The sequence below is a fragment of the Sciurus vulgaris genome, assembly GCF_902686455.1.
Source record: "Sciurus vulgaris genome assembly, chromosome: 2".
NCBI classification, from domain to species: domain Eukaryota; kingdom Metazoa; phylum Chordata; class Mammalia; order Rodentia; family Sciuridae; genus Sciurus; species Sciurus vulgaris.
The window spans coordinates 194450862-194464562 of NC_136462.1; the positions used below are offsets into that span (position 1 = coordinate 194450862).

Sequence of the window (13701 nt, forward strand, 5' to 3'; positions counted from 1 at the left end):
GTCACCCGCAACACGCTGCTCCTGGTTCACCAGCCCCAGCTGCCATCTGGCCTCCCACCATCCCCAGGGACCACGGGGATGTCATCTACTTAGTTTCTGGTGACTCAGCAACTTCCAGAAAGGCACTGAGGTGACTTGTGGTGTAAGTCCTGGCCGGTGAGATCCAGAGCCCTGAAGAGGGTACGAGGCACGTCCCAGCTCACAGTGACCTGGCTCTGGGGAAGATCCCTCCTGGCTGCTACCCAGGTAGTAGCAGAAGTATTTGCTGGGGGGTGATCACGAAAATTGGAACATACGGTCCACGTGACTCTGCAACTTACTTTCTTGGTGTAACGACTACCGTGGTCCACATCTCACGCCGACACGCACGGAGGAGCTGTGTCGCCACTGACTCCCGGGTCACCTGCCAGGGTGCAGCTGGACCACCACTTAGGCAGCCACTGAAGGGCCCCCCTGGGAAGAGCACCTTTTACACTCAGCACCACACTCACAATCCCAAAGCCCTTCATGATAAGCCAAACCCCGCTCCACGGAAACGGAGAGTAAGCCCCTGTCCTGTTCAGTCTGAGCCACTGCGCAGCCCGGCTGAACGCAGGCCAGCACCTTGCTCAGCACAAGTCCGGCATTCTCTATCGCCAAGCAAGGAGTCCTGTTCCCTTTTCCAGTCTTTTCTGCATGGAACTGCCAATAGCTGCCTCTGAAAAAACTCAGCAGAGTCGCTCTTATTTCCTGCCCAATTATCCTCAGCCGTTTAGGTTGCTGCACAGCGCAGCCACGTCTACGTTAATCCAGGTGGAGAGGGGCAAAGTTTTGCCAGACGTGGCCAGAGTCTTCTCCCCACCACGGGTGCCAACTGTAATAAATGAGGCTGGAGAGATGCTCACATGTTTGCACCCCAAGATCTGATTGGATGACAGGATCCCACTGCATGGATAACACGAGAGGAGAGCCACAGGCCAGGTGCACAGCACACCTGAGATGAAGAGTGCAGGGGACGCCCAGCTGCCTTGTGGTCCCCTTGGGATGCCATTTCTAAAACACATGCCTCTTCAGGGATCTACAGTTTAACGCAGTGTGTTACCGTGCATACAAAAGGGTAGCGACCGCGAGTGACTTGCTGTGGGGGGAGGGGGGAGGGACTGGGGATTAAATCCAGGGGTGGTTAACTGAGCCACATTCCCGCCCTTTTTATTTTGAGACAGGGTCTCACTAAGTTGCTTAGGGCCTTGCTAAGTTGCTAAGGCTGCCCTTGAACTTGGGATTGTCCTGCTTCAGCCTCCTGAGTCACAGATGTGCCACCTGGCTAGGAAACACAAGTGATTTTTAATCCCCTTCTTATGTGGCCTTTAATTTTTTTTGTTCTTCAGCTTTTTTCTCCTATACCATTTGAAAAAGGGAAAGAAAAAATGAACAGAAGCTACTCTGAAGGCAGCAGAGCAAGCAGCAGGACCTGGTTTGGGGGTGAGTTCAGTAGACAGGCTGAAGGGGCGTCCTGAGCGCTCCATGCCAGGGTGGGTGAGGGGCTCTTGAGTGAGAAGGCATGAGGGCGAAACAGCAAGAGCTCACCCATCCCAGCAAGGTCTGAACAGACCACCAGGAGAAGGGCAGGCCCGCAACGCCTGGTGCTTCTACTATTGAAGATGAGTTGTCGACATTTAAAAACCAAAACAAAGATGTGTTAGAAATTAAAGAGAAAAAACAAAGGATCCAGAACTATGCATATCTTATCTTTCTTTCTAAAAAAGAAAAAAATCATAAGAATTTTTACTCCTGGTACCGGTTTGTTCACATAGAAACCCTGCAAGGAGGGATAAGATCAAACGACGGTATTTATGGAGCAGAATATTTTTCTCCATGGACATGTCTGTTTCCTGAATCATGTGGATGTATTACCTTTATTTTTGCAGTGCTGGGAAATGAACCCAGAACTTCCTGCACACCAGCCAATGCACCATCACTGAGTCACACCCCCAGCAATGTACTGCCTTTCAAATAATCGCATCACAAAAAGATAATCAGCATAGGGAGTGTGATAAGTGACATTTTATATACACTGTGGAGATTTTTAAAAGTAAGTAACTTACGGTTTGGTTTGATGCAAGGGCACAGCGATGCCTGGGTCTGAAACACTCAAGTGAAGTGAGGGTATTTCATGTAAAACAAGTTTCTAACGCTTGGGTCTGGCAGCTCCTGGTCAGGTTTGACCTGCCCACATCTGGATGGGACACGGGCTCGCTGTTATTCCGAGGCTTCATTCTATAAGCCTGGCTGCCTTTGGTATCTCAGCTGATAAGGTGAAGCTTCCCGAGGGATACATGGAGGGCTGAGGAGCACAGGCAGCGCTTGGCATTGGTGCAGCATCGGGCACAGGAGTGTCTATTACCCCAGAGACAGATGCTCGGATGAAGGTTCTCCCAGCATCCTACCTCACTCACAAGTGACTCAGCAGGAAAAAAACTGTACTTGCCTCCCAGAAGCACCTCCGCTACTTATGGAAGAGGCCTCCTCCTCCTCTTCTGAGCACCACAGATCTGATAACCTGGCACACACTGTGCCTGACACCCACCCACGTTGCTCAGCACATGGCTCTCTACTCTATAAGTACTTTTGCATCAAACCCTACCGTCTCCCACCTACTAACAACAACAAGGCTTTTTGAAAGAGGTCTTCTAACTTTACAACTTTCTCTTAATTAAAAAATGTAGCGTCCCACTGGGTGAGAAATAATTTCATAATGTCTCTGTTTGGAGAAAAGGGGGTGTAAGTCCCTCCCTCTGTGTGCTTTGATCACAGTGGGCTTTTTTCTGTTCCTTGGTGCCCAAGCACATGCTGACCACAGGGGCCTGGTACTGCGGCCCCTGGAAAATCCCCACCCTGTTCCCATCATGCCTCAGGGGGCGACGTCCACCTCCATCCACGTGGACACAGCAGCACTAAGGCCACGCCCACTGCGCCTTGGCCTCACCCTCCTGTCTCCTCCTCCAAAGGCCAGGCTCACCAGGGAAGAGACTTTTACCTATTCCATTCACTGCTGTGACCCCCTCACCCAACATGGTGCCCAGCACACAGTAGGTGCTCCATAACATTTTCCAAAAGGGGGGAAAAAGAAAAGGAGGTGAGAGAAGGAATGGAGTGGCCGGCTGGTTCTGTTACACTTCGGATAAATGCAAGCAGAGATTCTGTTGCTTTTCCAACCCCACGCTGTAATACCCACACAGAATGAAAGGAAACCATGATCTGAGAAAATAATTCAAATGATACCATTCACCAGGGCAGAGGATTTGTCTTATCAATTGTCATGTGTCCCCAGAGTCTAAAACTGTGCCGTATACAATAGAAGCAGTAAGGGTTTGTTGAAATAGTGAATTTGCCAACCAACTGGCTGTCTGATGGACTCTAGCCTGGACTTTGCTAGAGTCTGATCTCGGTGGTGTCTGACCTTAACATCCCTGGGAGACTGGCGGGCACTGTCTCCCTTACAAGGCCAGCTGCTGAGAGTGGGGCAGGGTGGGGTGGGGGGAGACCAAGAACTGTCTGCAAACCTCTGTGGCAACTCAAGGAACAGGCCAATCTACTCACCAGGGGGACCCAGTAGGTGTACAGGGCGCCAAGCCTCATTTCAGAAACAAACTGGGAGCAGGCGAGGAGTAGGAAGTAGAGGTTGAAGAAGTACTTGAACTGGTTGAACAGCACCTGGAAAGTTGAGGGGAAATGTTCAGGGCTCGCCTGGTGGGTGTGGCTTGGAAGGGTTAGTGGGAAGCGGACACGTAAAAACATGCCCACGTGAGGGTACGAGGTCCATGCCCCCTTTCACATACAGCTTAAGCAGTTCCACATGCTATCTGGCAAAACACAGGGCCACAAACGTTCCACTTGCAAAAGTGAAACTGTAAACAACAAATTCAGGACAGTAGTTCCTGGGGAGGGGCACGCAGGGGGTGCCAACTCTGTTGTGTTTTGTTTCTTAAACTATATATTTCACAAACCCAGGTAGGCAACTGAAAGTGTTATTCCAGAAGCAGTTTTAGTAAGAAATGCTTATGTTGTAAAGTCAAATCAAAAAGGTAAATAGTTATGGCCACAATATGATTTCACCACCACAAAATAATAGGGTGGAATCCTATCCTGGGGCAGGTAAGTTCTGGGAGAGTTCCGACTGCTCCCGTCGGCCCTGGACCTGAGACTGATCCCATGTGACTAGTTCTCACCAAAGAGCGTGCAAGGAAGTTTCTTGGCTCTTGTAGGCTAAGGCAGTTAAAAGCTATTACACCCGACCAGCTCCACGGCACAGCTAGGAGGCAGAGGAGAGTGACCCAGTGCACGTGAGATTTCCCGTGAGAGAGAACACTTGCTCCTGTCTTCAGGTACAGAGATCTGGGCAAGTTGTGGTTTGTGGCAGCTAGTAATGGATATCGTCAAAATCACCCCTAAAAGCACTCCAATCAACCTTGAACCACACTGTTACACCCAGGCCTCCTTACTGATGCCTGGCTTCTAACACTGGAGACTTTTTCCTTCCTGCATCTGAACTGATTGCTGCTGCTCCTTCTGAAGGCAGCTGGCTTGTATTTAGAAGCCATGCTGGAAGCCAGACACAGTGACACGTGTCTATAATCCCAGAGGCTCAGGAGGCTGAGGCAGGAAGATCACAAGTTCAAGGTCAGCCTCAGCAACTTAGTGAGCCTCTGTCTCAAAATAAATAAAAAGGCTGGGGTACAATTCAGTGGGTTCAATTCCCATAATCTTGCACATGCACACACGCAAAGCCATGCTGGATAAAAGCAGCCATGAATTTGGGTGAGTGTTGGGGGAAAGGTGTGTGAGTCCACCCTGCATCTTCATGAGCCAATGCACAGGTATTGACTCCAGAAACATTTACCAGCAAAAACGTAAACAGAATGTTGCTCTCTAGATGGTAGGGTTAAAATTTATCTCACTTTTTTTCTTCTCTATACTTTTTATTTTCCAATATTCCTATACTCTTGAGCATGGGTTTCTTGGTGACAAGGGGGAAAAAATGAAGTTGGCCAATATTCTCATTTGATGTTTTGATTATAATGCTAGGTTCCCCAAATACCTTTCCCACTCTCAGGTTCAACACATCAAATAAATGGGAAGGTATTCTAGCCAACCAGGCAGTGTCCCTGCCTTGCAGACAGAAGGAAGTTCCCTGCAGGTGCTCAGGCCAGGAAAGATGGATGGCCAGTGACCAAGGCAGCAAAAGAACACTCGGTGTTCACAAAACCTGCCCAGGGACTCGAGTCTGCTGAGACTGGCACCCCCGTCAATTTATGGTGGGGAAAGACAAGGGTTTGGACCTGCCAGCACATACCCCAGGAAGAAAGGTGAAGAAATTGTACTTCTGATTGTTGATAACATTTCGAGGATATCGCTGGTCTCTCTTCTCGGGGTGTCCCAGCCAGACAGTGCGCGGCCTGGGCTCTCCTCCGCCACAGCATCTCAGCCACTCGCAGCACCTGTTGGAAAGATAAGTCCACGGCATCAAGGCCACGCCCACACACCAAGGACACACCCACACCTCCCATGCCCACACCGAGGCCACGCCCACACACCAAGGGCACACCCACACCTCCCAGGCCTGGTCCACATCAATGTCACAACCACAAAATAGAGGCCTTCCTCTACTCCCCTTGGAATGTTTTTCTCTTGGGTCAGGAACACAGCCATATTTGGGGTTTTGTCCTTAAGAGAGATGGGAAAATAGAACAATGGTCCAGATAAAAGATACTTTGTCCCAGTAATTCCAGAGGCTTGGGAGGCTGAGGCAGGAGGATCGAAAGTTCAAAACCAGCCTCAGCAACTTAATGAGACCCTGTCTCAAAAGAAAAAAACTGAGCAGGGGATGTGGCTCAGTGGTTCAGCACCCCTGGGTTCAACCTCTGGTACCAAAAAAAAAAAAAAAAGTGTGTGTGTGTGTGTGTGTGTGTATTCTTTGTCCCCAAACTTATGCTACCTATTTCCAAAAGCAGGATTCATTTAAAAAGAAAAAGAAAAAGAAAAAGCACTGTGACATTTTACATTTTGCAGATGAGAGAAGGAAGCACAAAACAAAGCACCCAGTTTACGGAGAGGTGAGGCAGCGTGGAGTCTGAGCCCGGGTGTGGGTCTTATCCCAAGTCTCTCCTCCGCCCGTGCTGGGAGAGCTGCTGGTTACACCGGAAGTGTTACATAAAGGGGCAGGAATCTCCTCCACCCCCACTGTCCTTTATAGCAACACGCTGGAGGTGCAAACCAGAAAGGCGATGTCTCACGGCCCAGTGGAACCTGGAGACGCGCGGGCTGGGAGAACATCCACCCAGGCACTGCCCCAGCCTGCCATCCCGAGGGCAGCATGTCCACACGAACCCACAAGCACCTGGTTCCCAGCTCAGTCCCTGGCAAAGAGCAGGAAAGCCTGGGAATCCGGACCACTCTATCAAGGGCAGGTCATCCCCAAGAGGGCTGGTAAACCAGGTGCCTGGAGAACCAGGAGCCTGCTAAAACCCTGCAGGGAAAAGGCCCGGGGGCTGCTCACTTTGCTCCAGCATACCAGCCCTGCCCGCGCCACCCCCCAAGATGTCGGCAACTGAAACGAAACCGACCAGAAGCAGCAACAATGACTCACATAATTACTTGTCCTCTGGACCCTCCTTCTGCCCTTCCTCTTGCAGACCAAGTCCTGGTGGGATGCTGGGGTATAGAGCAGAGCCAATACAGTCCTTGTGCATCAGGACTTGACAGCTGAGCCAGCCGGCAAGCTGCCTGCTCAGACGCTCAAAATTTCCACAATGAAACACAATGCTCTTTCTTAAAAATAGCATCTTCATTCCAGTAAACCGGGGCTGGGAGTGGAGTGTGCTCAGAGAGGGACAGGTACCGCTTCTGGTGACTCAGTCTTGCCGGCCACCTTCTAAGTTGTTCAAAGGTCAGAGACACACATAGAAGTCTCAAGAAGCCCAGCCCCTCACTCACCTGCTCCTGGCCACAAATCACCCATACTGGCCACCAGTGGACACTCACTGAAGCCAGGCTGCATGAACGTGGAAGGAAGGCGGGGGAGGGAGGAGGAAAGGAGAGCATCTGACAGCTGCACACCACTCCACAGGCCGACACCGAGCGACAGCCCAGACCGACTCCTCTAAGAGCCACATTCTCTCCGCCTCCTGGGATAACCCTGACGACAGATCTCACGGCTGTAGGTTTCCAACGAAAAATGAGAAGAATGGAGAGGACCGCACACTATCACACTAAACCACGTTGTTTTTCTGTTTTGTTTTGGCAGAAGCTTCCACACATCAAACTCTCTGGCCACACTCTCCATCATTAACCTCCAGGTGTGTGCACAAGTACCACGTACCGGGATGCTCTCGGCAGCCATGCATTGTGCCGGCAAGAGACTGTAAGGCATCTTGCTGTCCTCAAAGGGAGACTGGGTTAATTCACAGGGTTCGCCCATAAAATGGAATTCCTAACAACTGGTAAGGAATGAAATTCATGAAATGGCTCCATTTTCAAGATGTGCTAACTGGAAAGGCAAGGAGCCAAGAGATGTCATTCTTTCACAAAAGCAAGAGGATATAGCAACAGAAGGCTGCTCTCCATGTACAGAATCCTCCAGGGCAAGCTGAAGCCTCCAGCTCTCCCGGGGAAGGAAGGAGTAGGGAAAACTTTTCCTGCTTCCTTTGGTAACGCTTGCATTCACTCCGTGCATGCATCGTCTATGAGACGCAATGCTTTATGGCTGAATTAATTCATCATGGTAAACGCCTGTTTAGGAAGTGCCACCTGATACAAACCACTATTCCGGGTCCTGTGAAGACCAAAGGCTGGAACAAGACCCTCGCCTTCTCCTAAGGTAGCAGCTCACTGCAAAACACAGCTGCGTGCTGCAGGATGGCCCCTGGTACCTGAGCCCAGTGTGACCAGCTGCAAGTCCAGCTCATCCAGTCTGATCTCACCTGGCCCATTCGCTTTCCACCTGCACTGAATATAACTTGCACTTTCTGTTCAGTGTTTTCTCAACAGTCACAGTAACGATAAGCAAGCAATCACGGCTTCTTTCCCATTGGGCATTCGTTCCTGGAGTGTCTCCTGCACGCTCAGAGTGCCAGTGGCCGGTCCCTGGCAAGGCACTGGCCCGCAGTCGGGAACAACGCAGACGAGGGCTTCCTCCATGGAGTCAGTAGCCCCGGGGAGCAGGAGGCAGCCAATGACTACCCAGAAGAAAATAAGGCCCTGGGCCAGAGGGAGAGTGGGGATGGGGAGTGGCTCTGGGAGAAGGGGCGGCCAAGGTAAGCCATGCGACAAGAAGCAATAGCTATGCCACTGTGCAGGGCCATGGAATCCAGGCAGACAGAACTGCAAGGGCAAAGATCCAAGGTGGGAGGCTGCCTCCCACACAGGAAGCACCTGAAGGCCAGTCCAGCGGGAGGGAGGACAGGACAAGGCCGGGGAAGAAGAAGGGACAGGTGACACCAGGCTTTGTCACCAGGGCGAGGACTCTGGGTTCTGCCCCATGCACAGCAGGGACCGCTGAGTGATAAGCAGAGCAATGGTGTGACCTGCTTCTATTCTGAAAAGGTGCCCTGGCTGCCGGGCAGGGAGGGCGCTGCAGTGGAAGCAGGTCACGGGCACGGGGTTTCCTCGGCGGGAGGAAACGCTCACTGTTGACTGTAGAGACGCCACACAGCCCCGTGGGTGTGCCGGAAACTGCAGAACTGGGTACTTTAGGCAGGTGGGTTGCAGAACTATCTTGATAAATAGTTAAATCAACACCAAAAATGCGGAAATAGGGAGACCCACCTGCTGGGGACAATGGGCAGAGTTCCTTCTGTCTCTGCTTTACAGCAGCTCAGGGCTCAGCTTCTCAGCAGAGGATGCTGGGGGAACTTGGCGGAGGGAAAGGCCTTCCCGGGGTTCCCAGGCGTGGGTGCCTCGGTCAGCAACAGGGGAATGAGGACATCCAGCAGCGCGGTCAGCCCCAGCCACGGACCCAGTGGCTCGTGGTCACCTTCCTGTGGCCCCTCCACACGGACACCCGCACCCAGGCCTCCTCACACCAGAACGCTGACGCCCTCTCCATGCCGGTGCCCCCCCCTCAGGTTTGCCTCCCCAGCTCTCCTGTCACTTCGGTCCCCCTAATGGGGACCCTGTACTGAGCTCCAGGTCTGTGTTCACCCCAGCAGTCTCATGCCCGCTGCACAGCACATGTCAACTGCCACCTGTGCCTTGCCACCCCACCTGCGCCGTCACCGTCACCTGCTGGCCCTGCACGTGCAGACCAGCTCTGGCCCCTCGTGCAGTGATGTCCCTGCCATCCAGCATCCTGAAGGCCACCAACTCCAACCTTGAGCAGCGGCCCCCTCCCCGTGTGTCCTTCCTCCGTGCATCCCTGGAGCCCTAGGAGTTCCCTTCTATCCGACACTGAATCTTTCCTTCTGGGTCAATAAGTCCATTTCCCTCCATCTTCTTCCCAAGAAGAAGGTGTAGCTGGAGCCCCCACCTCTGGGCTCCAGGCATGCTGAACATGGAACCCGGGCTCAGCCAAGCAGAGCCCTTGACCTTCTGGACATGGTGATGGGCTTAGGAAGGACCAAAGAGGTCCTTGGCTGAGACTTTGCCATAAATCCCAGGAAGGAAGTGCTCTTCAGCCTGGGGCTGCTGAAGTAGCCGAAAGCCAGTCTAGACCTGGTAGTGGTCACCTGGTTCCCACTTCCGGAAGAGCGGGCCTGAAGACCAGGTCAACCAGGCAGGCAGGCCGGGCCACAGGACGTGTCCTGACACCCTCAGGAGAGCATGCAGATTTGTCGGTTGTCTGAACGCCTCCGTCCTGGGGAGTCATATGTTGTTTTATTTGACTTTGATGAGGCCAATTTCAGTTGGATGTATATTAATTACTACCCACATCTCCTGTCTCGGATGTCTGTCACATGGCTGCACCATCCTCAAAGACACGTTCCTGTTGGTTTTGCGTTTCCAGACCACAGCGCCAAGAGGGCCAAGGCTGAGAACTCTGGCTCTAGGTTTTATTTGCAAACAGGCTGGGTTAAGCTGCCTCCCCCACTTACATACATTTGTTTTAGAAGGTGACCTCACACCTGCCAGTAATGGAAAGCAGCACCGCTCACCTAACTAGAAGGGCGACATCAAACAACAGGACAGAGAGCCAGGCCCGCCCCTCCCGCTTCCCCTCCTCACCGCGGAGGCATCAGCAAGTGTTTGGGGCTAAAACGTGAAAATAAGCAGGAGACCGAAAAAATACTGAAAAAGAAGCGTCTCATCCAGGAATGACTCAAACTTCATCACAAAGCAACTACGACTATCACCTGCCCGCATTTTTGACACATTTTTGGTCCTGTAGTAGAAACCCTGAGCTCGGTGCCAAATACACAGCAAGTGATCAGATCGCCCACGTCGGCCCACACGGAAGAGGGGGAAGCCCCGCTCCCCGCGCTCGACGGGGTCTGTGCCCCAACCCCGCTTCCCCGGTGGAGCTCAGCACTGGAGGGACATCCCAGAGGGGCAGCTGCCCAGAGCTGTGTTGTGGCGGCTGTCACCTTGGCATCCTGGGTGCTGCTTCTTAACACCCAACTGAACTGTCTGTCACCTGCCGTGATGAGAAAACCTCTACCGCACATTCCAGACAGGCGGGGAGAGGGGCTGCAAGACCCCGTCCTTGAGAGAGAAGCTGTGAGCACAGCTTTACACCGGCAGGACCCTGTGGCCAGGCTACGAGTGCAAACCCAGCCTGCTCCACGCCGGCTGGGTGGTCTTGCCACTCATCTTCCTTTCCCGCCTCTTCTCTCTGTGAAATAACCATAGGGAGGCCTGCCTCGCTCAACTACTTTCAGACTCAGGGAATTCATACCTGCAGGATGTGGGACAGCACCCAGCACATAATAGGCACTCGGTTAATAAAGAGATCTTTTCTTGAAAGCTATCTTTCCAGATCAAAGAAACAAAAACAAAACAAAAAACTAAAAAACAAAAACCATGAAACAACTTTCCCATCTATTGGTAGCAACAGTCATAACAACTAGGTTAAGATGTCAGGCTAGATACACTGGGTTTTTTGTTTGTTTGTTTGTTTTTGGTACCAGGGATTGAACCCAGGGGTACTTTAACACTGAGCTACATCCCCAGACCTCTTATTTTTTATTTTGAAACAGGGTCTCGCTAAGTTGCTTAGGGCCTGGCTGAATTGTTGAGGCTGGCCTTGAACCTGAGATCCTCCTGCCTCAGCCTTCTGAGTCACTGGGATTACAGGCCTGACTTAGATACAGTGCTTCTTGCTTCCACCATTACTATAAGGAAAACAAAAGTGGATTTTCTTATTATTTGACTCTAAAACAAATAACGGTCACAACAGCAGAGTCTGCTGGCCAGTGCCCCGGTCTCACACAACCTGGCTGCAAAGCAAGGATGAGCAGAACCCTGGGGGAAGGGCCAAGGAAACAATGATTCTGAGAAAGGTAACCAGTGTACCAAGGAGCTGGCCTCCACAGAAAGATCACGCCAGCTCCCAGCATTCCTGCTACAGCGGGCACTTAACAAGTATCTGCTCCGGGCCGGGGATGTGGCTCAGTGGTAGAGCGCTTGCCTAGCCTGGGTGAGGCCCTGGGGTCCATCCTCAGCACTGAAGAAAACAAATACAAAAAACACCAACATTTTAGGAACCTAGAGAATTAAAAAAGAAATAGTATTAGCATTACCATTCGACAAATCCAGGAAGAACAAAAAGAAAAGTTAAAAGCAATATGGAGAAAATTGTCCCAAGTAATGGTTCTCAGAGGAGCAGGGGATGACTTTGCCCCTCCCTGGCCCCGGAAATTTCTAGAGACAGTTGTGACTCTGGTAAAGGGGCACGGGGCACCAGGGAAGCCTCTGAACATCCCACACAGCCCAGGGAGCCCCCCAGGGAGGCAGACCCGCCCAGTGTCAACAGCCCTGAGGTGGACAGCCCTACTCTGTCCTAAACCTTCTGTGATGACAGGCATGTTCACACTGGCGCCATCCAAAGCACAAGCCACTTGCCATCGGAGGCTGCTGAGCCCCTGAATGTGACACTTCATTTCATTCCATTATTATAATTAAACAGCCGCACATACCTGGTGGCTCCCACTGCACAGGAGGTCTCAGGAGTGTGACCAACTGTTAAGTGCAGACACCAGGGCGTGAGGGGCACCGCAAGGGAGAGAACAAGCAGAAACTTCCACTCTTTACTCTAAATACATCTAAATGGCTAGTCTGTTTGTTTGCTTGTTTTGTTTTAATTAGGAGGATGTAAAATCTGCAGTCGGGAAGGGTGCACAGAAGCCCTGCTTCAGGAAGTACGGCCGCAAGCACCTTAGGGCTGGAGGAGAACCAGGAGTACACCCGTCACCTGATGAGAAAAGCCGCTGTCGTGGGGACCACTCTTGGCAAGTGAAACTCAGGCCCTCTGGCCAAGCAATGCCACCAAGGGATGCCAGCTGCCTACACTGTCCCGGGGTGACAGGGAGGTCCAGGGCGCTCAGATCAGCCAGACAGGGAGCAAAGCCCTGTCGAAGTCAAACCTTCAGGGACCCAGCGAGCCACACAGAAGAATGAACAGCCACCAACTCAAACGCCACTGCAGCACGTGCTGGACGGCAGCAATCACACGCATGAGCCGCGGTGCTGCTCAGGGGCAGGCGCTTGCTAGCACGCCTGAGGCCCTGGGTTTGAGCCTCAGCACCATGACAAAAAATTTAAAAAAATTTAAAAATGAGGTAAAAGGGCTGGGGAGACAGTTCAGTTGGGAGAGTGTTTGCCTCGCAAGCACCAAGCCCTGGGTTCAATCCCCAGCACCGCGGGGGAAAAAAAAATGAGGTAAAGACGTGCCAGGGAAAGAGCCAAGGAAGGAAGTGGGAGGAGGAAAAAACGTAAAAGAAGGTAATTTATCATCCTATATTTTGATTTTAAAATCTGTTATGGTAAGCATGGGAAAAAGTACTGAGGAACACGCACGCAGCAGCACGGCTACACCGCGTGTCCTGGGTGAGGGGCTGCCGGCTCTGTTGCCCTGCAGGGCACACAATTCCCCTTAGAAATGCCCCAACCCCACATGATCTGATAACTACCGGATCAAATCCAAGGCTCACCTTGCCGGCCTTTCCTCCTGATCAAGTCCCGTCCTGCCGTCGGTGCGCTCAGGGACACCATACCCCAGGCCTCCCTGGCCGTTCAACATCGTCCAAGCACACGAGCCCTTGCAAGGCCCACTCGCACCAGCCTTCCTTCCGCACAGCATCTCTGCCCAGCCCCTGTGGACCCTTCCAAACGCACAGCTGGCTGGGCTGAGGCTGCAGCTGGGGTGGAGCGCTTGCCCAGGACTGACCCAGCGAGCAACAGAAAAGAATGAACATCCCAACCCAGGGGCTGAGGAACGGGGCACGCCCTCTGCTCCGCCAGGGTAGGCTCACCCCACACGCAGTGCTACCTGACCCTTCCAGACAAAGACCAGACAGACTCCGGAGCACAAACTGACAGTTTTGTTTGTTTTTTGGCACTTGGGGTTTGAACCAGGGGTGCTTAAACACTGAGCCACATCCCTGGCTGTTTTTAATCTTTTATTTTGGGTCTTGCTAAGTTGCTTAGGGCCTAAGTTGCTGAGGCTGGCCTCGAACTTGGGATCCTCATGCCTCAGCCTCCCAAGTCACTGAGATTAAGGTGTGTGTCCAG

The 13701-nt window shown here is 52.2% G+C and overlaps 1 protein-coding gene across 6 annotated transcripts in view; it reads right to left on the bottom strand.

Annotated features, from left to right (window-relative positions):
• ATP9A (ATPase phospholipid transporting 9A (putative)) overlaps positions 1-13701 on the bottom strand; it is a 119625-nt gene that overhangs the window by 84432 nt on the left and 21492 nt on the right. For 5 of the 6 annotated variants that reach the window (XM_079127000.1, XM_079127004.1, XM_079127003.1 and 2 more), the window contains exons 2-3: positions 5333-5477; positions 3580-3693 (exon numbers count right to left, since the gene is read on the bottom strand). In XM_079127000.1, coding sequence (XP_078983126.1) covers positions 3580-3693; positions 5333-5477 — 259 coding nt within the window. Of the gene's footprint in view, positions 1-3579; positions 3694-5332; positions 5478-6625; positions 6646-13701 lie in introns of those variants that run through there. The other variant, XM_079127005.1, reaches the window with a different exon arrangement.